The 24,968-nt window shown below is 34.8% G+C and overlaps 1 protein-coding gene across 5 annotated transcripts in view; it reads right to left on the minus strand.

Moving 5' to 3' along the window:
- Positions 1–24,968, minus strand: part of DGKB (diacylglycerol kinase beta) — a 389,721-nt gene that overhangs the window by 112,361 nt on the left and 252,392 nt on the right. For all 5 annotated transcript variants that reach the window (XM_030944039.1, XM_030944040.1, XM_030944041.1 and 2 more), the window contains one exon: positions 24,552–24,616. In XM_030944039.1, coding sequence (XP_030799899.1) covers positions 24,552–24,616 — 65 coding nt within the window. The remainder of the gene's footprint in view (positions 1–24,551; positions 24,617–24,968) is intronic.

Raw genomic sequence — 24,968 nt, forward strand, 5'->3', positions numbered from 1 at the left:
GGGCATCAAAGGATATCCTCTGATCAAAGGATAAAATAATACAAATTCCTTATGATGACAAACATCAAAGGAAACAAGGAATAACTTAGGAAATCACTGAAATCTTTCAGTTAGGACATTAAACATATTTAGGAGGAAAAGAGTTATGTTGTAAGATAGTGTCTTATAAAATGGTTAGTAAATTAAATTAGAACTAAACTAAATCAAATTGAGAAAATTCTATTTTATATCATAGGATGTTAGGATTATTTCTTCCTTGTCTTTCATGCAATGTTATTTCCTTTTTAATGTACGCATGGATCTACTTATTTTATAAAAGTTTTAAGTGCCCCCACATTCAGAAAGGTACTTCAGGTTAAATGCACACTATAGACAGGTTTGTGCCCATGTGAGAGGTTCCATAGGCATGCCTGGAACCAAAGAAGCCCTCCAAGGAACACCCAGTTCACACACTGACGTACACCTACCTAGACATAAAGGACTATAGGCACAGGCACAAATGAAGGCTTAACAAGATAAAAAAAATTTAAGAAGGAGGAAATCTTGCCATGTTTTTTATTAATCAATTATGACCCACACTAGGTGAAAGATTAATTGATGAAGTTTACTCCTTCAAATGATATTAAAATCTCACAAAATTTATAGATTAACTTAAATGGCATAACACCAAATATTTCCTATAGGGGCTTTGGAAATAACCTGCATTGTGCTCTTTCCATCCTAAGGTTACCCTGAGGGCATTTTTAGATGACAGTTTCTAGAAAGGAACACAAACAGCTGCATCCTAGATTGTGCTGAGAGGAAAGGAGAGCTATCTCACTTTAATAGGTGAGATAATGGAGAGCATGGGCAATAAAATTAAGAAATCCTGAAAATGGTCACTCCTGAGTAGGCATGCACTACGATGGAGCTCAGTGAGAGGGATAAGTTAGGAGTCAGAGACCAGACAACATCAGGATAGATGTCATGCACGTTAAGAGAAAGAGATCTGAAGCATTAACATCCTGATTTTTTTTCTATACAATTATCAGTTGCAATTACACATCAAAAGAAACAAATCTACCCCCAGTTGCGATGGATGAACATCTGCACTTTCCAGACGTTCTTTTCCACAGGATTTCTTTGCAATAGCATAGAACAACCAATCAGTCATTTAATGACAGCATTATAACCCATTATGTTCAAGAGTCAATTACTCTAAAACCTTACAGTTTTATCACATACAATATGTCTAAATTGGATGCAATACTTTGGATCAATCAAACTCAAAATTTTACTTGAATCTGACTGTAAAAGGCTACAAATTATTTATACTGGGGAGTGGGGACAAGGAAGAACAGTCAAAATTACCAAACACCAAATAGTTGATGAGCCCTTAAAGAATTAACTGCTTCTTTCATTGATACATGACCTGTACACAAACAAGATAATTGCAGTTTAAAGAAAGTGTCTGGCACTTTTTCCATTTGTAACAAAGCCCAGAAATCAGCAAATACTGATTGGGTAATCGCAAACACAGAGCACAGAGCAGCATGTGGAACTAAGACCATATGTGAAAATGGGATTGTCACAGCAAGGACACTGAGGGTCACAGGACATACATCTGTAGGAAATCAGACTTCATTAGTCTGGCTGCTCATGGAACAGTTTGTTAGTATTTTGTTAATGTATGGATGTGCACTCATTAATAATATAGAACTGTAAGTTATTTTTCAGAAATGGAATACAATATATGTTTAGTCTGGCCAAGGGATGAAGAAATGCACATCAGATGTATTATTTAGAAATGTTATATTTTGCAGCATCTTGACATTTGCCTGTTTGTAAAGGCTATAGCTGATATATCTTGGCGGAAAATAAAAAAAAATCTTGGGCTACTGGAATACTGGAAAAGAGGCTATGCTCCATCTGACAGTCAAAACAGTTGCAAATTCATTACTGGAAAATAAGATCTTCACTTAAGAGCGCATTACTCCACCAAAATCAATAGTGTTGATTGGCTGTAACAGGGGAAGTGTCAGAAACATGTATCAAAACATCTTTATAATTTTCTTTTTTTTTAATTTTTGTTTAATAATAATCCATATATCAAATCAGTTCCACAAATAGTTCTGTGTGTCTTTAATGGAAAAACCTGAATTTCAGTCAAATTACATGTAAGGAGGCATTTCTTAAAACATGGGCCAACAGATGGGCCAAAGTACAAACACTTAGGTTTTTGGCAGCAGTAGGCAGGTGCTGTAAGGAGCACCAGAGGATGGGAAAGGACACTTGGATATTGAAACAGCATGAAAGAAGTTAGGTTTATGAACACATGATCAAATATGAAAAGACATCTGTTTCAGGCAAGTTAACAGTACTATATAAAATACATGGCAAACTATTCTACAAATTCAGAAACCACAGGTGATGTTCTATCAGTAAGCTAGCTTGGATTCTAGAAAATTGAAACTGACAATATTTTAAGACATTAAATTAAATTCAGTTATGGTTCTGTTTAACAGCATTTAATAAAATCATGCTGCCTTTCTCTTGTCATGAAAAGTTTTCCACTGCCTTCAGTTTTTGAGCGTGTCATCACTTAACAAAATAAAAAGCTTCAATAAAAGACTCTTTCAAATTTCTTCAAGACAACTCAATTTCTACCGTAAGAGTGAAACATTCGCATAAATTCAAAGTAACAATATAGATGGAACCTTGATTTTACTACTTTAAAAATTAAAAAGATATTTTTGAACACAGTAATCTGAGATATAAGGACATTATTTTTCAGATATGTTTATAACAAACAAAGAGGTTTCTTCTTTTATGAAAATTGTTTTGTCTCCTTGATACACTTGTAACCCTGCTCGGGTGGAGAGTTACTTCTTCTCTCTCTTTTTTAACTATGGATTGCCCATAAATCAATAAATAGATTAGATATTTGCCAGCACTCCAGATACCACTAAGTTACCTGAAGCACCCCTCTTGTTCACATAATCAAGACAGTTACTAATGTGGGAAATTTTACTCTACACCAGCTGGGATTTTCTTACTACCTTAGTCCAGGGTCTGCCTTGTGGGTTCACTTGGAATTGTTTGGATTTTTTATCTTCAGTTTTTTGTTGTGTGTGGTTTTTTTAATTCCTCATATTGCAGGTATGTAGGGGCTGCTGGTGTCTTTGATCATATCTCTATTCTTTCCCTTACACGATATGATTTTACGTTTATCATTATTTTATCATTAATTTTTGGTAGCAGGTAGACAAGTATACAAGGGTTTGGGGATCTGATGATCCATGTTCATTTTGGAGTAATTTTAGTGCACCATCATCTTTGACAGCAAAAACTTAAATTTGGTGTCCCAGATGCTAACTTCAGTTCTTATCTTCACAGAGAAGCAAAATACAGGGCAAAACTTCCCTTCTAGATTTTTACCTCTACTTTCTGTACTAGAAGATACAACCAGACTATAAGGCTTAATAGCTCTTCATCTCCATCTTAAATCCCTTTGCTTAAATGCTATGTCATTCCGTGGATTGGCAATTCTAAGTCAGGAGGGTTTGAACTACTCCCTCAGGTTATTCTTTGTGTCTATTTTATTAAAAAATATGTTTTTGTTACTAGAGTAAAAAGAAATTGAAAGCTAATAGATTTGACTCTTCTATCCACAATAAACCTCTGGATGGATACTTAATGAGAATGTGTATATCTGGGATAATCAAACAAAGCAGATCCCTAACCAACATAGGTTAGTGAGACAGGAAATCCTACATTTCTTACTCAGACACAATTTCCATAAAAAGAGAAATTTTTGTTATACTGTAATGTAGTCAACTCACATTCTGTGTCAAAGGTTACAAGATGCGCATTCCTTCTGGCTCTGCATGATCAACTCACTCGTGTCACTTTCAGTATCAAAGCTCACATTGCAGCTTCAGTGGCTTCATTAGGATTCCTACTCTATGTTTACAAGGAATTAGCTTTCTCTAGTCAAATAAGTATTAAATTCTCTTAATAATGTTAATAAATTCTGTTAATAATGTTAATGCCTATAGGAAAGATGGGCAATCCAGATGACAGATTTGTCTGACACCAAAATAGTGCATATTTTAAATTGTCATTTAAACTAAATGGGATAAGATGGTCAGTAAGAGTATTTAAAAAACCACACTCAAAAATCAAGTCACAAAGTACCATACTTAAAAAAAAAAAAGAAAAAATAAAAGAAGGAAAAAAATACCCCTCAAAGCAGGTCCTACAACAAAATATTCACTGCATTTATATGGCTCTTCTGGTACAGCTTAAAATTTTTGCTGATAAATACATTACAAATTTAATTCATTATATCTTCATTATATTTTCAAATTCCTTTACGACTCTCTGCAAGGCATAAAGGAACATAGTGACCCCATATACAAAGCAGAGTTGTGGCATCACTACTACACACTGTGCAAATCCAAAGGGATGCTCTTGTCCCTGTGACTGCCTGGGAGTCTTTGCTTGCTTTAGCATCCTCTGAAGGTGAACTGCTGTGGCATAAATTGCAATAAATATGTACTTTCTCCTGCTCTAAGAAACATTTACTCTGCATTTCAGACTGGGGATTGTGAAGGATAAAGTTGAGCCCGTGCATCTGCTGTTTGCTGAGTGCTCACTCAATACCCCAATCCTGCTGTCCCACATAATTATTCTATGGTGTGTGAGTGAGGAGAAAGACCCGGTATTATGCATTGCTGGTTTTCTTCTCCAGACAAGTAATTCACACCATTTCTGGAATAATTGTCTGTTTATCTCCTACTTTGCTGTGAAAACCAAAGAAACACTTTTACAACAGCATAAAATTTAAACTACGTATAACTTGAATTAAAAATTGCACTAAACAAAACTTGTCAAATTTCTTATTAGGAAATATTTTTTTATTTACCAAATGTGATTGCACATACAAGCTTTATTTAACTAGTTTATTATTTTGATTGCATATCTCCAAAATATGTTTTCAACTAACATAATTGTGTTAATTTGCATTTTGAAAGGGCACCTTTGCAAAACTGAGCATTTTATCAAGGTTATTCCTGCCGAATCAAATGAAATTCACACACAGAGTTGTAATAATTACCTTCAATATTTAGCATTTACTAGGGAAAGAGAAAAACCAAAAAGTTCAAATATTCTTACCATAATATAATTTTTAAAATTGGATATAAAATGTATTTTCATTGAAATAAACATAAGAAGAAATGATTTCTGGTTGTCAGAAAATTCTTAAAAGCAAGATCTGAACAAACATAATGTGATAGAGACAGAACCCTTTCCTTTATCCTAGAGATAGCAAGAGATCAAGTGTCTAGTTAACAGCTGATCAAGCAGTGGCTGTTCAACAGAAAGTTTAACAGTGCTTTGCAGAGCCCTTGACTTGATTTTACTCACAGGTGATTTTGTACCCTTTTACTTAAATCAGTGGCCAAGCCTATATTTGTTGCATTTTTTTCCAGGAGGGCTTTTTTTGCAGGTGAGTACATAAAGGCTTCCTTTGTTACAATGGAAATGCATTTAATGCAATTTTTTTCTTCTTCAAATTAGGAAGGCAAGGCAAACATCAAGGCAAACCGGTTTTTCACCAGTAAAATTCAGATTTTTAGATTATATAACTTTCAATTATGAGAAAATAGAATAAACAGTTAAATTGAAGTGGCTTTTGAACATACCGAGCTGCCCTAGGGTGACAACAACTCTGAAAGACTTATGATGAGTGACTGCAGCCAACTAACCCGCTATCCACAATCTTGTTCCCCCTGAGCTTCCAGCACTCATGAAAAGATCTCTTCTTATGCCTTGTTCATACATAAAATGCCTCTGTGTAAGAGAACCACATCACTTACTCTCTTTTTTGGGTCTCTAGACGCTACAGAACTGAGGCAGGAGAAGAATGTGGTATAGGGGGTAATACTGGTATATCTCCTCATTTGTTAGCCTCTACAAAAGAGAGAAGAGGCATGCTTAAACTAGAAATACTATTGTAGGCACTCATCCAATAACATGCAGATTAAATAATCTGTTATACACAAAAATGGACTGAAATACCCATATTAACAGCATTGAAAGATCCCTTTGGATATATTCACAGGTGACTAGTTTAATTATGTGGAATCTCACAAATTAATTACATTATTCCAAACCTGATGAGTTGTGTCACAGTAATGCTGATATAGTCAAGATTAAAAAAATGAGGATGTAACAGCCTGCCTTGTTATCACTGCGTGTGTTGTCACAGCTTCGCAGTGAACTGTGACTGAGATGTATTAGCAGGTCAAAAGGGCAAAGCTTTTCAATTTTTAAAAATTCTAGAAAATGGATGACATTCAAAGAAAAGCTTAGTCTTAGTGGGGAACCAAACAAAGTGGTGTTTTTTAAAATATATTTTTAAAGAGGGGTAAAAGCAAACAAAAAAAATTGCAGACACTGTTATTAAAAGGCTCTACTTCATGCCAGGCTTCTTCTATATGTTTATTGTGTACAATTTACCGGTTAAATCCCCTATAAAGCTAACACAATGACTTGGATAAAACCGGAAAAAAAATGCTATGTCTCTTTTTTCCTAGAGTGGCAGAGGTTGGGCCACAGGTGAGATTTCAATGAATTATATTCGTAAGTGCCTATCAATTATTGATAACAGTATAGTTAGATGCATTATTTTATCTCAAATTATAGCCTTGCAGTTGGGTATTCACAGGAGCTCTCTCCAGCAGCTTTATGCAAGTGTTGGCAGCTGACTGAGGTTGGACCTGACTACACCTTCTTTAAAGAAACAGATAATTAAGTATCTCCCAATCATCTGTCCTCTCCTTTTTTCCTCCCCTCTGCTTTTCAAAAGGTTAACACTTGAATGCTTTAAAAACCCGAGTAATAAGAAAAAGAGTGTGATGACCTGCTAAACTTTCTAACCTTTATAACTTTCAAAGACATATTTAGCATTTAATGTCCCACAATAATTTTGCTAATGTTCAATATTTTTCCATTTAGGAAATCCCAGTCTGCTTGCCCCCTGTGGCAATATGAAGACTTGGGTTAGTAATGTAATCAATAAACACTGCAATAATGAGTCAGATTAGAAATTTTCTTGCAAAGGGGGAAAGGGACAAAGCTCACTACATATTTCTGCTTCAAAAAATCTTTCTTCAAATTACATCCAATTTTGGCTAATGCAAATGTTTCTAGCATACATAAAAAGGATGACATATCCTTTGACAGTCAATGCCTTGGGCTGAATTCCAGGGGATATCAGTTTGGTCCTAGGCCCCCTGGAAAACCTTTATGTATCTTTACACGCCTGTTTCACTATCCTTGAAGGCTTCATCTGAGCTCTTATATATTCACGGACTCTGAGAGAGCAATTATAAACACACAAAGAGCTAATGATGTAGATATAATTGAAATTTAAATTCTCCTCCTTAATTTTCCAATTATTCCTAGGGTGTAAAAGTACAAATTATTAAAGACAAACCCAGGCCTCTTAAGTCAACATTAAAACAAGAGATCAGGCAGGACATCATGGATCTGTAAGCACTTCCTCTTTTAATTTAGAGTTGAAGCTGGGTACTCTATAAACCATCTACTTTCAACATGGTAATATTTCCTATGTAAGGAAGGCCAGTACACAGAGCTGTAACAGGATTTCTACATTTACTTGCACCTATAGTCCTTTTTCAAACTGTGAAAAACTTGCCATATATAGAGAAGCTTTCAGCCTGTAAACTGATAAGAGACCATCATACTTCTTCATTAACATTTCAGTTATGGCATTTTACAGGTGGCCTTGTGTTGAGAATCCATTGGAGAGGATTTGACATGGTAAACCTGCTGTCTTTAGGCTGTTTGCTTACCTATAAAAGGCAAAAGTACTAAGAGAAAAGTTTGCCATTCACCTCACCAGGCTATGGATTCTGGAAACCAAGGAAAAAACATGCTCGGAACATCCCACCTACATTACCTTTTCCTTTACCACTATGTAAAACAAAGGAATTATACCTAATAACTGCTACCCTGAAGACTTACATAGTTCTATGACTTTTTAAAAATTATTTTTTTTGGGATGCCTTATGAGCATGCCTTTTTCAATGAAAAATATCTAGAATTGTTATGTAAAATGTTATTCAAAGTAGCTATTTACCATGATGATTGTTGGGAATCATCTATTTAGAAAGGGAGAAGTAGGGTCAGCTGTTTGTAAATTGTTGGTCTATAGGCTTATAGAGCTGATGTTGATCAACTTCTGGGTAAGAGTACTGGTTGATCATTGTCATATAATTTACTTTACATGGTAAGAAAATTTTGTTAATATCCAACAACGATTAAAAACAGGCTTAATAATATTAAAAATATATTTTATAAATACCTTCATTATTGAGTCTACAATATTAATCTACTGCTGTTAAATCAGTCAGTATTGCATCTCTTTTTCTAAGTGACTGAATATTTTTCCTTTTCTGTATGTATATTTAGCACTACAAAAAATATTCTTTCACTTCTTTCATAATGGTAATAAAAAGAACCTGATTACTTTTTACTTGTCCATAAAACATGTCCCCACAACAACCTGAAGTTGATTAGGCCAGTATATCAAATATACATATGGAACTGTGCACACAAAGTAAGGCTTACTGAAATGTATGTACAAATTAGATGATTGCAATATTTAATAATGTAACACTTTTTTCTACATTCAGTTGTTTGAAATGGAAGTGATTTCTAGCCAGAACATGCTGTGTTTTTAGTGTTTAAATCAGCCCTCATTTATCAACACACTGATCATGACTGCTGTAATGAAACATCTTGGACCTTGAAAGTTTGCACCCCCTGATGAAATAATAAGAAAACAGTTTTTGTTCTTTAGCATAGGATTAATTTCAAGGTTGTTGCCAACAAAAACAAAACATACACTTTCCCTTCTTCCCTAGAATAAGACTTCATTGAACTACAGGAAAAAAATCTTAATCTTATTAAAAGTATAGGAATTAGAACACTTAAAGACACTTTAAATGATCTTAGGCTGTGCAGTTTCCACCTTGGGCTTAGGCCAGGAAGTTAGTTTTAAGAAGTACTGAATACTACACAAATGCCAAGCAAAGGAAATTGGCTTCAATGTTTTAAAACATAAGGTCAGTGAATATTACACTGATTCAATGTGATAGACACAAGACCTTATTGTTTAGATGTGAATCACTCATTTCACGTTCATTGCTATTTCTCCGCTGCCTTTATTGGAGTCTAGAATCACCAAAAAAATCACTCTGTGTGCACTCTACCTCAATAGCAACTGCATTTAGTTTTGCTTAAAATAGAGAATTAATCACTGCCAGTGTATTTTTTTTTCCCTGACAGTGCTTAAAGTTTGCAGTGAAATTAGAAAATGATTGTTAATTTACACATACAAGATAATTTTATGTGACTTAAGAAAGATTAAATGGAACAATCAGGAGTGACAGTGGAAGAAATTAAATCAGGATATGAATGAGCGCTGTTTTATACTGTAGGTGTTCCTGCAAAACCTAATGCTAATACTTAAACTCACCAGTTAATCACTTCCCATACTCTTTTTCAAATACTAACCTTTTAAAAAGTTGAATTAGCTTAAGAATAACTTGATATATTATTAGGACTCATTTAAAAAGTCCATACCAAAAAAGAATGGATCTCTTTTTAAACAGTTTTTAATTATTATGAGGCTTATATGAAGAGGAAAATATATTTTAACAAGCATCCACACAAGTGGTCTGATTATGTTATTCTAATCTGCAAACCTAATTATCACCTTCTTATGGAGTACAAGGAACAGCTTTAGAAGAAAATTAATGTATCCTATCAGTGGGACAGTTTGTCACTTTATTAAATAATCATCTTCTTCGCAAATAAAATTGTTAGAAGCTTCATTGTATTAAGGAAAAAAATAAAACCACTCACACCATTACATATTAAAATTAACTTCCCACCGTTTCTTTAATGGTCTATTAAGCCTTCACTGTGGTGGATTATGAAGTACAAATGAGGGTAGCAACTGTTTCTAAAATGGTAAGAAACAAATATATTCTATGTGCATTTTTTGTTAAGGTGAGCTATTATATCTTAGCAAACATTTAAACTATTTTCACTAGTTTCCAACGTAGAAAGTGTACATTAAACCCAAAGTAGATAATGTAATTTATTTTTCCTCTTTTTGATCTTCATCATGAGCAGTGGGACAAAACTAGTATCTCTCTATGTCTAACTCTTTTTCTATAAAACTGAAAATAAATATTCTATATTGCAAACCAGAAGATAAAACCAAGACAAACAATCTGAAGGGCTACCAAAGATGCCCCTGGAATAAATCTTTAGACTGACCTATGCCAAAAAAGTAGAAATCTTGACAGAAATACTTAATACATCATTATTTAAAATATCAATCTACCTAAGACTGAAATTTGACCTCCATATATTCAAAGAATTTCTGTGAAGTAGTTGCAGAACATCATAGCTTGTAAATATAGACAGGAACTCATCTTGTAAACCAATACAGGGTCATATTGTCTCCCCTGTATGAAGAAACTCTATTGGGCTCACTAGTAAATAAAGACTTTATTTCACTGGCCATTGCAGTAAAAAAATATAGTGTAGCTTGTTACCTTTGGGTTTTTCCCCTCTCAGGATACATATTGTGACTTCCATGTAGAGCTAAACTAGATTATTTTTAGCTATTTTTGATTAGGCTGTATTATGCAGTGAAACCAAAAAAAGACCCTAAACATAATGAAGCCAATTTTAATGGAATTTTCATCTAGAAAGAGTTGTTAGCTAACAGATGGAATATCAGCTTAAAGCTACATATAAAAGCATACTTAACTACCTTTTATTAATTGTCTCTGGTGAGTAAACGTACATCACCTGCAACTTAGGAGACACAGTTTCTGTATACCATATTTGCATTGAAGGCATAAATTAATAGCAACATCTCAAGCAACTGCTCTTACCTTTGCAATTCTAGCCACAGTTTTCATTGTTACCTGCTGGAGTTGTCACCCTGGCAGCAGGACAGCACAATCATCATCCAAGTCCCTCGGATGAGCCTATACTGTTCAGGTGCTCTGCTTCCTTTAAATAAATATTCACCATTTAACAAACAGAGAAGCAAAACCCCAAGCTGCCTGGCACAAGGCAACTTGTACTTAAGCAGCACAGAAGGAGAAGGTGAGTCTTAATCAGGGGGTTATAGCTGGGACTGTCTTATTTCAAGCAAGCACTGTAGCTCTCAGTAGCAGCAACTGCAAGAGAGGCAAAGTTCTCTTTCTGTCATGAAGGAAGGTTCTTATTTTTTTCACATCAGGGAAACTACTTTCTGCTCATCACTATCTCCCAGGAATCTTTACTAGTCACATACTTTTTCCTCCTTCCAGAAAGCAGGATACTTTACTCTCATGGGCAATCTACAATTTCATAAACTTAAGAACTATAAAGATACTGGTTTTCCTTAAGTATTATCTGATTCAGTTAAAAAAGCGCACCTCCTGTGGCTTGTGGGTAAGTTATTTCCCGCCATAAAAATTGTTCCATATTCTGTGATATTATACATGGGACATTACCATTACTCTGTAAAATAAGACAATCAGTCTGAAATATTGGAGGTTACTTAATTTTAATGTACAAGACAGTACCTTAGTTAATGAAACAAGATCTGAAGTAATTTTTTTTATAGTAAACTCTGTCTATCTGCATTTTTTAGCTTACAACTGTGAAGATCAAAAGCATGTCTTTGGACAAAAGGTGAAAAATACAAAAACTCAGATCAGGATTTCAGTGATACAGTCTGACATTGCCAGGCAACAAGTCTGTGCTTATTACCAAATCTAAATTCTTGGACAATAGAACGAGATAATATTCAGAGTTAGATATGTCAGAGTGCTTTCAAAAAAACCCTAAAACCACAAAAGTAAGTAATTCTAGAAAAACTGAATAGCAGTTAGTCTGCAGTGGCATTGATACTTTGCTTCATGCTTCTGAACAGACTTCCATTAAAAAATTCCTTCTCTATATGCTTTCAAAAGGGATTGCACCTCCAGAAGCTCTCACAGACTTCTCACTGTGCATCAAAATATTGGCACAGAAACTGAATATATCCTTTTCCAAGCTACAGGTTTTAGTGTGCTACTAGTCAGAGCATTAAATGGCCATTCTTATGGTTTTATTACTTAAATTTACATTGTCAAAGAGTTTTCTGGTAGAAGTGTACATCACATGCAACTTTACACCTTAATTCACAGAGAACAGAAGTGTTACAAAGAAGATAGACAATATACTATACAGGTCTCAGAAAAGACTAATACACAAAACAAAGCAGCATTTAAGACTTCAAGTAAGAGACATGGCTGAAAACCACTCTCCTCTTGCTCTATCAGCTTCTCCCTTTCCCTTTTTATTAAAACACTAAACCATGAGCATTAAGTAGCTCTTAATTTAGCTTTATAATAAAAATGGAAATCCTTCTTAACCAAGAGTATAGTTTTGTTGAAATCTGTACCCTTGATCATTTTATAAGGTGAAGGAACAAAGTTAAGTCAAGAAAGGCAAGGAAAAAAAAGAAGTCAGATCAGAAAGAGAAACAAGAAAAGTCCTAAGACACCAGAGGAAGGAAAAGATGAGTGTGCCTTATAGCAAGAACAAATTTCTAAGTTAAAATTTAATCTCAAAGACTTTCTTCACTAGAGACAGCTAAAATACATTTTTTAAGGACTAAGAAGCTGGTATAATAGGGAACCAGGGAACACTAGTTTATGATCCAGTATACTCAACCAGTGCATACATTTTATCCAATACTTCTCACATCTCCATTTTGTAATGGAGCATGCTTCCAGAATGGCAGAGCTAGTGCCAACTCAGATGGTTCTGGAAGCACAAGTAAAACAGCCATAGCGATATTGCCTTGTTCTTTAGTAGTTTAAATCTACCCTAAACATCAGGAGAACATACAGTCTTGTGCTTCATGCAGACCTTGCAGTGCCATCCAGCTTAGAAGTTCATTACACAGGTCAACTGTGATTGTCCATGAATCAGTCTGAGAAATTGTCAGAATTAGTGAAGGTTCAGAGTAGCCCTGACAGGCATCTTCTTTCTGTACCTCTAAGCAGTTCTGTCTTTGGCAGTGTTTTCTGTGTCTAATATGTCTCTCTGACAGAGACTGTTCTGCACCATGCCTATATTCCCTCATTCTACAATTTTAGTGTCATTGCACATTGTAGGTTGTCAAGCAAACTACCCAGTCTGACCATTCATGAGACTCCCTGGCAGTCACATTCCCAACACCAGATACTGCCACTGCTGGGACCACAGCCCCTTCAGAGAGCAGATCCAGTAAGTTGACAGGTGCCTACTTCTCTTCATACGCCCCACACACGTGGTCAGACCAGGTTTCCTCACCAGTTGAGCTCTAGGTTTCCCACAGCAGAGACTCAGATGTCTCATTCTATAATGCAATTTATTTACAGTGCAGTAACAGAGAGACAACTCAGGCTGGTTCCCCCGAGGAGGGACCCCCAACAAAGGACCCGTGGGCTTTTATACCCTCTCAATACAAGCACATGCAAATCTCTTCTTTCTGAATCTTTGTTTACTACTGTCCACTGCTTTGTGTGGCTCCCAGCGTCCACTCACCTAGCTAGCATCACAGCTCTTCATGGCAGTTCATGGCTTATTGTCTCCTGCTGCTGCTATCCTATTCTAGATTTAATAAAGGACTTAGGAATCCCTCATTCTGGCATGAAAATGCTGGTGTACAACATATAAACCATCACCTTTGCAGCAGAGGAGTCCAGGTTCCAGGATACTTATTTTGCTTATGTGACTAAAGTAGTGGATAAATATTTTTAGCAATTTGAGCAATATAGTAAAAACTCAGAATTTCACCAGACTTTAAATAATACAAAACTGCATCTTCACCTGGCAATCTCATGACAGAGTTAAATTCCCAACTGTTTACTTGTTATCTGTGTTTCTGCTGTAGTTGAGAGCTACGGACTTCGAATTTTCATTGTAGTCCTGCTCCTATTTTGTTGTTTAGTCACTAAAACACTTTCTGAGTAAGAGAGTGTATCTGATTATTCCTTGTCAGAAGGGGCACTTGAGTCCCAACTCCTTCTGCCTGGCTGACTGCTCTATGATGCCAGTGGAAAAACGGCCCCATGGCTGCAGTGTCCTGGCTGCTGTGCAGCTCTCCTGCTGCAAGGCTTTTTTGGATAAGCCATACTTAGGTCAGTCCTCTCAGGTTTCATTTGAAAAGCCCAGAAAAACTTAGCAATAAAATTTGTGTTCCCAAATCAGTTTCAGTGAAGATTTACACTACAATTCTCTAAGAAATTAAAGCAGCTAAACATATTGAAGATTTCATTCAGTGTGAATAGTCAGCTGGCCCATATCAGCAAGAAGAACATATTTCTTTGATTAACACTTTTTTCTTTCTTTGAACATCAACAAACTCTTGATAAAAACCCTAGATTGACAACTTAACACAGCCTTCAGGGCTCTACTATCAAAATCCAAAACACTTAGGAAGCTTCTGCTGCTTCTGCTGTTACTATAGTTATTAATATATCACCATAACTATAAGAAAAAATCCAAGAAGAATTTTAGCTCATAAAAAAGAAAAAATCAATTCTGCCCTTGTTTTTTATATATTGTGAGCACAGATATGCTAACCACAGAGAAAGTTCTCCAGCTGGCCATTATACTCCCAAATCACAAAGTTACTGTTCCAAAGAGCATTCGATGCCTTTAGACATCTTCATAATTGGCTCAGAAATAGCATGCTGCAAGAAAGGTTAGCAGACCTTGCTGTCCCTCATATGGACAACTCTTTATTAAAAACAGTGTAACTGAAAGGTCCTCAAGAATCAGGAAACCATATTACTTGCAGCTGCTCCCTAAGTCTAATTTGAACCAAAAAAAAAAAAAAAAAAGGCAAAACTAACAACTTCTTCCTCTTACTATTAGATTAAAATCCTAGGTAGCTTTTACCACATCTACCTATGTCATGTGGATCTAAATGATACTCAGGGCCTGAATTTTAGCTTATCGGGGAAAAAATAACCAAAGTTCAATATTATTTTTTAAATTAATATTAATTTCTAAACCTAAGGAACAGTGTTAATTTTTGCCATAACTAAGCTGACTTACAGGGATTGAAACTGGATTTAACTAGAAACTTTCCAATCTTAATAAATTCCTAGTAACTACCAGACAACAGTTTTTACGTCCAATGATTTTCTCCTTCTCCTATTGTTGTCCATTTTATGCCATGGCATGCAAAAACAGCAGAAACATCAAGCTCATTCTCACAATCCCTGATCAGTAATGAATTCAGAATTCTGTAACTCCTGATCTTTAAAACTTTGAGAAACAATACCAAAATGACACTGTTCCTCACACGTTTCTTTGCTTATCTTGTATCCTGTCTTGGCAGTTTCCCCATAAAGTACTCCTTTAAAAGTACTCCATAAAGTACTCCATAAAGTACTGGAAGGAGGCAGGGGTATAGTGATCCCTTAGCCAACAATCTGCAACGTGTCTTGTTGATCTGGACCCTTTCACCCAAACCAGAACTAAACATTAGAAAACACTCAAGACAGGTAACGTATATACAATGTGGATTTCCTGAAGTGAAAATAGAGGGCTAATTGAGCATGAACTATTTCTTTTAGCAATCTGGCAAAAATTTTTAAATTCCCACAATTTCTCTGGGTGACAAAGGGAGGAGTTGAGAGTAGGATCTTCGTGTCAATGTCAACAGTGAGAGAGAAAATGACCATCCATTAATATTCTGCTTCAGAAGCAGCTGTAGATCAACAGTTGCCAATCGTTCAGCAATAGAATTGTAAGAGAAGCCAGACAGGAATTCCTTCAGTGCCCTGACAGCACACAGAAATATCCTAAAATGAGTAAGTCTGTCCTAGGAATGTCAAAAACAGAAGAAATTATATTATTTTGTTTCAAAGGCATAAATGACCAAAATAGTATTCCCCAAAACACATCAGAACTTCTCTTAGGCAGTCTATGAAGTGTCACGAGGGAAAGACAGACAACAGAACTTAAAACCACTTTTATCTCTTGATATACTTGGCTTCAATAGCAAGTATATTCGCCCACCTCCTTGTGTGGGGGTTGTCTCGGGGGGCGATTCGGGCTGTTTAGTGGGAGGGTCAGGAAGTAGTTTAGTTGAAAATGCCAGCTTTGGGAGTTGGAGAGGAGGGTTCGAATCCTTTCTTCCTGAAGTAGAAAATGGGGTAACTCTAAGAAGGGGTTTCGTCTTCAATCTTTGGTTTACAAGACCAATGTTTTTATAAACTATTAGAGTTAATTAGAGTTTGAGTAGTTTATTTTCCAGGGCAGCCGCAAGGGGGAATAAAACTAGGATGATTAGGAAGTATGTGAATGAAGCTAGTTGACCAATGATGATGAACGGATGTTCTACTGGTTGGCTGCCTACTCAGGTTAGAATGAGGACGTTTTTGTCACTACTTTATTTAGTGTCAAAAATCAGAAAAAACAACAGCCATTCCCTTTAAATCACCAAATCAGCCAATACATTTTCTCAGGTGTTTTTTGGTTTGTGCTTTTTTCTAAAAATGTATTTAAAAATTTGTTTCACAAAGACACACATACATAGACAAAGACCTTGAAAAAAATTAATATTTTGGCTACCATTACATAACCAAAAAAAAAACAACCAAAGAAAATGCAAATATGAAAGAATAGAAAATATAAGTTTGGTTATATCAATGCTAAAGATGTCTTCAATATTAAGACAAATACCTCTCAATTTTGATTATATAATTGAGTCATTATCAGGAGAAATAAAAAGAAGCAGTAGTCGGTATTATTTTACAAGTAAAACCAAATTCCAAAATGATTCTGAAGGTAATGACAGCAACAATGCAGTTATAACAAAGGCACTATTGTACAGTTGCATCTATCATTCAATTTTCATAGAAATGCATTACATGAATTGATCTATGATATATAAAACAAATATTTTCAAAATATTTTCTTTGAAAAAATATATCCTATGTTAATAAAATAGAGATATAAATCAGAAGATAATAAGAACTTTAACTGAGAGAGATCTACTTGACTGATCTTATTTTCCAAGATACACAAATTCTATTTTACTTCATATGATAAACTGGAAATACCTCTAGCTTTGCACATTTCTTAGAAAGGGCTATGCAACCTATCGCAATAAAAATAAGGCACTTGGAATCAGATCAGAAAACAGTCAGATTACTTAAATGAAAACACACAGGCATGGGCCATGAAAACTACATTCAACTGGGATAAAGAGGGTAATGGAAAATGTTATCTGAAGTCATGGAGATGTTGACAGAGGTTCTTTATTTGATACATTAAGTACTTAAAATCACTTCAGTTATACAATCAATGAAGATAAGAACTTTGGTTACTTAATCAGGAACTGACATATTGTTTTAAAGCATTACTTTTAAGGTAATTAAAAATGAATTTTGAACAGTAGTACTAAGATAGGGTTAGAAGGACTGGGTAAATTACTCAAAATTTTCTTTTCAATTACCTAAGTTTATCTAATATGATATAAACCAACTTGCAATTGCAGAGTGTAGAGTTGAAACCTGGAGTATATTAGGCACAAGATTCAGGATCTGAAGCAAATCTAGGACCCAGTTTCTTGTGAGTTAAAGAACAAGAGAAGTAAAAGGACATGATGTATATTGTGTCAGTCTGTGGTGAATTAAAGGAGTATTTGGGTTCTCCTCATTATCTACGGGAACTGTAGTACGGGCTTAATTACCAGAATTAAGGATTAAAAAAAGCACCATAAAGCCCCCACAGCTCAATCTAAAGGTTTTCATTTTTCTGATTAAATTTTAATTTCTTTGTACTAAAGAGTAATGTGTTTATGTTTAATAAATAGGGAGTGTAAAAATTATCCCTTAACAATTCATTTCATTGCTTTTAATGGACTGGATATTGTCAATCATATTATATGTAAGTGCATTGTGGCCACTTAGCAATCTTGACTGGATTTTGAAAGAAGGTGTTGTTGGGTTTGTGACATATATTAGAAAGGGCTGCTGCTTAACTGTTTATAAACCCCAGCATCTGTTGTAAACATGAATTACAGCCACATCAAACTTATGTAAAGATTAGCCATTTACTTCTGAGATTTGAAAATTAATTCATTCAAAATGAAGCTTGAAGCTGCAAATCCATGTTAGTGCTCATTAGTTCTGATGATAAGCCCTCTCAAAAAACAAACCAAAACCAGCAGTATTTCATAAAACCCAATTTTATTACAAACTACTTTAGTTAGCATGAAAAAACAAGGAAAATAACCTTATATATTGGTATAGAATTACTTGACCATACTTCATCAACATGGAACAAACAGCAAGCAGTAGCTTAGCAGTTTTGTTACAGTTTTTGCATATCTACTATAGACTCCTCTCACATCTGAATTTACAATTTAAGGAAGTTAGAAATATTTTTCTACCATTGTGTTTTTCACTGTTATTTCAAATGGCATGACTATACTGTGGAAGAGATCAAGAATTAATTCCTACAGAGTTACATTTGCCTTTAAGACATTGTAATAAAAGGCAATTGCTTTAATTAATTAAGGAATGTGTAAAACATCCACTAGGCACTTCAATACATAGAAAAGGTTCAGTGACCTGCACTCAGTAAGGAAACATCATCTGCAATAAATTTCTTAACCAGCCTGATGCAAGTTGAAGAAAATTAGATTTTATTGACCTTGGACTGTAGTATATATATAGACATTTTGTGAATCAACAGTTTGTTACTTCCACAATGCATGTTGGGCCAATCCCTCTGTATGATTCTGCTCCATAAACAGTCCTGTCTCCTAAAAATGCTATGATTTTAACCCTTTAACATTAACCCCGATACACTTAACAATTTCTAAAGAAACTGTTTTTTAAAAAGCTGGGTATCACTACCTATTTCATAAATATATAACTTTCTTTAAAGAAAAAAAAAGACAACATTCCCATATCTTGTAAGAGTATATATGCCAGACATTTGTTTTTAAAGGTGCAGAATGGCAATCCCCTCAAACGGAAGTGCCCGACAAAGCCTGAACCCAGGTTAGTCCTACAGTAGTGAATTTGATAGCTGCAGACCCTGAGAATACAAAAATTAATTCATTGCTCTGCTTATGGTCTGATACAGCACACTGCTTTCAGAGATGTACTTTGAAATCCCAGGGGATGCCTAGGACATAGGGATTCCTGCTTAACATACATTTTATACATCACCCTGCCTCTAGTCATTATAAGTCTGAACCTAAGGTTCCCCAACACCACCAGCCTCCCAGACAGCTGCTATAGAAAAATGTTTAACAGAGTAAGAAGTCTCTCAAGCAGAGGGCCTTAGCCCATTAGAACTTTCTAGAGAAATGATAAAAACATGAAATCTTGTATCAGAGAGAGGTGCAGATTCTGCAGATGCAAACTTCTGTGATTTTGCTTTGTAGACAGCAGACATAGATAGGCTAAACCAGCTTTATGCTCCAACTGTCTTCCTTTGTCCCAACTCAAGCACACATTACATGTTTCTGGTATTATTACTAAAGGTGGGCTACTACATGTTCGAAGTCTGACAGAAGAACAAGCCAGTTGTTTTTTTATTTCTTTCTCTCTTATAAGCATTATAAGCAAGAGCTAGGCGGAGTATGTTGTCTAACTATGAGACATGTCTTGCCTGTGGGAAAATACTTTGTGCTCTATTGCAAATATTTTCACCTTGCTTTGCTTCTTCTGATGACTACAACTGCAGTAATGCTGCCTGAGTTCAGAGGTACTGCTCCCTGGAGTCTTATCCTTTTTTGAAAAGGAACCCATGGGTTCAATGGGACAGGTAACAGATGTCTGCAATCTGCTCTCTCCATGGGGCCAAGGACTTCTTTCTAAACACTTTCGTATCAGTCACAACCAGGAAAGGGGGAGAGGTTGAAGGAGAGGCTGAAATGTCTGCAATTAAAGTTAGGAATTTTGTGTTGATGCTTAGTATATTCATTGAAAAGATGCAGTTGTTATTCAATCCAAGAGATTCCATCACCCAAACTGAAAAACTGGAAATGAAAATATCAAAACAGTTTTGTTCTATCCAAAATGAAACACTTTGAATGGTTGATTCTAAGCTAAAGTAAGTCAGCTTAGAACAAAGCTGAGTACAATTGAGAGTAGACAATTTAATTTACCCTAATTTACCCCATCATAAGTGATTTTGCTCTTTCTTTAAACTGCTTTTTTTCACTTTCAGTCATAAAACTTGAACTTCAATTCCAGTACTCAAGTGGAATAATTCTGTCCTGGTTTTTTTTTGCTGCCAGGAAGGACTAGACATCCCTTACAATAAAGCCTTTGAATACAGTAACAGTGTAGGCATGACAGGATTTTTTTTCCTTTTTTTTTTTTTGATGTAACTAAAGATATGATGCTATAACTACATTGTATAGTGCAGTACCCAAGTCAAGACACCCAGAATAATGCTAAAGATTCAATGATCTGCCATTTCTCCTACCTTTTCTTACTGTGGCCTTTCCTTATTCTCCTGGAGAACACTTGCACAAGGTAAATCAGTATTATCTATTACTTAAAAACTTATAAATCTGGAGATTAAATGTATAGGTATCAGCACAAAAGAAAAGCATAATTAAACAAGTTGAAAGGGAATCTCAAAAGTATATTGTCAGGAATATGATATAAATGAAGTTATTAGGAACTTTCCTGCTTTAGGTTTTCTTCATAGAAGATGGAAATTGATATTTGGAAACTTCAAAGACAATGTACTTAAGACTGTAAATATAATTTACAAATCCTACTTTAGTTTACTGAGACTAAGAAATATCTTTTATGCTACAGGATGCCAAAGCATCAAATTAGTGCACCTAATTGAACTGAGTATGATTTTAGAAAAGCTAACATCAAGCTGAATTATTTTTTTGTTGAAAGTATTCTTTGTTTCCTTGTGTATATTCCAGTCACATAACTCATACATCTGTTATTCCCAGCATCGAGCCTATGATGTTTACACAGATCTCCCTGTAGGGCATTTTGGCCTAACTGAATCATTATTTCAACAGAATGTCCTAGTTTAATGATACTTTCACTTGAAATACTGCCTTTTGCAAGTTTTATCCCCACTGGCACTAACTCAGCCCTTCCACACTTACATTGGAAAATCTGACCCTACTCTTAAGCAGAAGATGCTGGGAAGGAAACTGATTTCTCCAGCACAAGGTTGTGAGCACTTCAGACCTGTAGAGTGGGTAATGTGACAGATTTTGGGGTTTATGAACCCTATAAACAGCTTTATAAGGTTTATAAATCTTAATGCAATGTCAGTCCTGGTTTCTGATAAAGTGTGCTAATGATCAAAATATATAACTAAAATATCATATTAAGATCCATTATTTTGATAGAGCTCAGGATGCTACTACTCTGTTCTCATTTCCATTCTTTACTATTTGACCAGCACCAGAATTCTTTTCTTCCAGACCTGGGTTTAAGAACAAGTAATATGTATTTAAAAATCACTGGTAGACATTTATGCTGAGCCTTATTTGGAAAACTATATGGAGCCATTCCATATAACAACTTACAAGTATAACATTTTCAAGATACTAAGGCATGTATAAACTAATTTTTCATTGCAAATTAAGCTTCTGAAAACAGAAGATCCTTTTCACAAAGGAACTTGATCTAAATTTCTTAAGAAACTCAAATAACCAGGTGCTTCATTACAAAGGAAACAACTGATAATGTGGATTTATAGTGCAGGAATATTTATACATACTTAAACTTAGATTTTCCAAAGACTTTTGTCTTACTATCTCTAGACAATTTAGAAATCTAGAAAATAAATTTATTACTTTTTATTTTTAATAAGTCAATAATACTAAGTGCTGGTGTCCAAAATCTGTGAACATGGCAGAATTTCAAAATATGACAGTTCTCAAGAGCTAGTGATCTAGCTCCAAAGAATGCCACAATATTGGCTAGTAGTCATTAAAAAAAAGGCTTTCTAAGTATGGGGATATTCTCCCATCTTCATTTTGAGAAGATAAACAAGTAGAAGAAGATTTTCCTTCTACATAAGTAGAATGTGTCAGGAGTTTTCCTATTAGTTCTCGTATTTACACATAAACCTTCGGATCAGAGTGGCAAGGAATATCTTCGGGAATTTGAGGATCATTAATAGGATTAAATGTGAAAGATTCCCTAACTCCAAACTTTACCCAACTTACTTCACTGAAGCAAATACAACACCTGTGTATTTCAAAAGACTTCTGCACACAATATAAAGTTTCTCTTCAGTAAGGAAAATTTTTGCATGTTCGTTTTTCAGAGTAGAACCTCAGTGGAAGGACCTGCTCTGAATGATAGCTGTGAAAGTTAAAACGCTGGAAAATTAGGCAAGAGGAAACTAACATAAAAGCAAAAAAGAATTATTTTTTTAAAATCACAAGAGATATGCCCATGTGACAGTGTAGGATTTTCAAATGAGTAATGTGGGTTTTCAAAGGAACAGGTGCTGTTAACTATGGAGTCCACTATGAATCAGACTTGAGTTGGACTTGCTGAGCCTAAATAATTTAGATTGCATAGAAAATTCTACATTCTGGTGAATTAAGATTCGAGGCTTAGCAGACAACTAAAAAAGGGGTTTCTTTTCATACCCTCCAGAAAATGCTGCTGCAACATGTTATCGACTTATTTCGACACGCAAATAAGTGGTAATGAAAAAAGCATTTGCGAACGATCATCTCTATTGAACAAACATAGAAAACCCCTTTTTTTTCCCTCATTATACAGAAGAAAACACATTTTAAAATATTAATTTCTATTATACTTTGCTCAAGTCTTCATACTGTTTTTTAGAAAGGCATAACCTTTCTGAATAATTTTTATGTATCTAGAGAATCTTTGCTTTTTTCAAGCCCTTTCAATATCTCAGTACTAAAGTATGTAGGGACTGGGACTATATATTTTTGTAACTAATTTCCTTAAGATAATGTTAGAAATATCAGGTTCCTTAAAATATAGATGAATTTCAAGGTGAGTCTGCTAGCAGATGTTATTAATGGCATATGATTTATTGTGACATGAAATCTGATCTGAAACTCATGTTATTAGCTGAGCTTTTTATAAATTATAATTGCCAACTGCTGAAAATATGCAGAAAGACCACTGATAAACTAGCTTCATCTTCAGGGCCTAGAATATCATCATTTGCTATAAGTCCAATATCTCTAGTCCTGCTGGGAGGATACAGTACATTGGGATGCATAGATTAGGCTTGAGTTCAGATCTTATCATAGTGTAATTTTTTTCAGAATGAGAACCACCAGAGCTAGGAAAAGGAGGTTATAGAAAACAAATATGTACTACTACGTGACTTAAAAAGAAACAGACACTTGGGTTCACAGTATGTTATTGTACAGATGCTAAGCAAATTGAGTATTTGCAAAAAAGAGACCCAAATTCTCACTATTAGCTATAAAATATATACTTTTAACAAAAAAACAGTAAGCAAGATAATGTTCAAACAATTTAAATATCATTCTGTACAGCTCTTAGATGAGAAAACAAACAGCATATTTTATCATCCTAAGGTCTACAAAGATTTGCATCTACAGGAGACTTTCCAGGTCACCCTCATGGAAAACTAAACACTCTATGGTTAGGTTCACAGTGACAAAACATTTGTGTTAATAATTATTTCTAGACATTCTCTGTTTATTCCAAATAATATTGTATCTTACTTTTCTCTCCCCATGTGTCTTTAAATGTTAATTAAAGTTTCTGAAATGTTGCTTTTACCCACCACAACTTACTTGCTAAATTACCTAAATAAGAAGAAATAAACATAAACATTGCATTATGAATGTTATCTACTCAACAAACCAAATATTGAATTTACAGTAAATGTAATGCATTTTTAATCTCCAGAAAAGCTCTGCAACAGCACTAAAGATTCAGAGAGCAACACAAGAAACAGATGCAAAGTCTCATTCCTGACTTTTTTTTACAGAAGCAAGTTGTTTAGTGATAAAAGCAGTTCTGTGTAAAATGGCATTCACTTGCCCTTACTAAGAGTATACATGGAAGAGCCCCCTGTCAATGTACCAGTGCTAGTGTGGGAATGAAACATAAGGATCACCATCTGCAGCTGTCTAAGAAGTGTTCTTCAGTGCCTAATGGCAAAGTGTCAGCTCAGGGATCCTCAGAAACACAACATTTCATCTTGTCCATGCTAGCCTTACAAGACAAACATTTCACCTGTGAGAAGAGTTTCTTTATAATGCTATTCATTTCAGCTGAAATACCAGATATCAAAAAGTTACACTACAAGTAGTCTGGAAGCATATGCTTAACATAAAATGAACCAATTTCCTCACTTTCATAAGAATCAATATTTTAAAAGATGCGTGAAACTTAATCCCTCAAAGAACAAAATATTTTTATATGCATATATTTTTAGATTCTTACCTACTGTTGAACTTCTCTGGATGTTTTTCCCTCATGATATGGAATCTGTGGGCAATTGAAGCATCCTAACAGGACAAAAAAAAAAAAAAAGCATATAAATCCTTTGGAAAATTGCAAAACAGAAGACCCAACCTGTACACAATGCACATCGTTTGTAAGGTGTTTTGTGAACTGTCATTTTCAACAACAGCAATACTCTTATCACTTAGAAAGCTTACAGGTACATTGTTCCCAGAATGGGATGTATCTGAACTTAATAATTTATTATTCTTGTTGCAGTCTCCATTACTTCTTTTTAAAAATCAGACATTATAGTTTTGGGTAGTGAAAGTGTCTTCAAATTTTATACAGCAAATAATATCCAGATATGGTAAAGGTTTACTGTGAGACCACTGATACAGTTGTCTTCCAAATAAA

This window comes from Camarhynchus parvulus, chromosome 2, assembly GCF_901933205.1.
Source record: "Camarhynchus parvulus chromosome 2, STF_HiC, whole genome shotgun sequence".
Taxonomy (NCBI): Eukaryota; Metazoa; Chordata; class Aves; order Passeriformes; family Thraupidae; genus Camarhynchus; species Camarhynchus parvulus.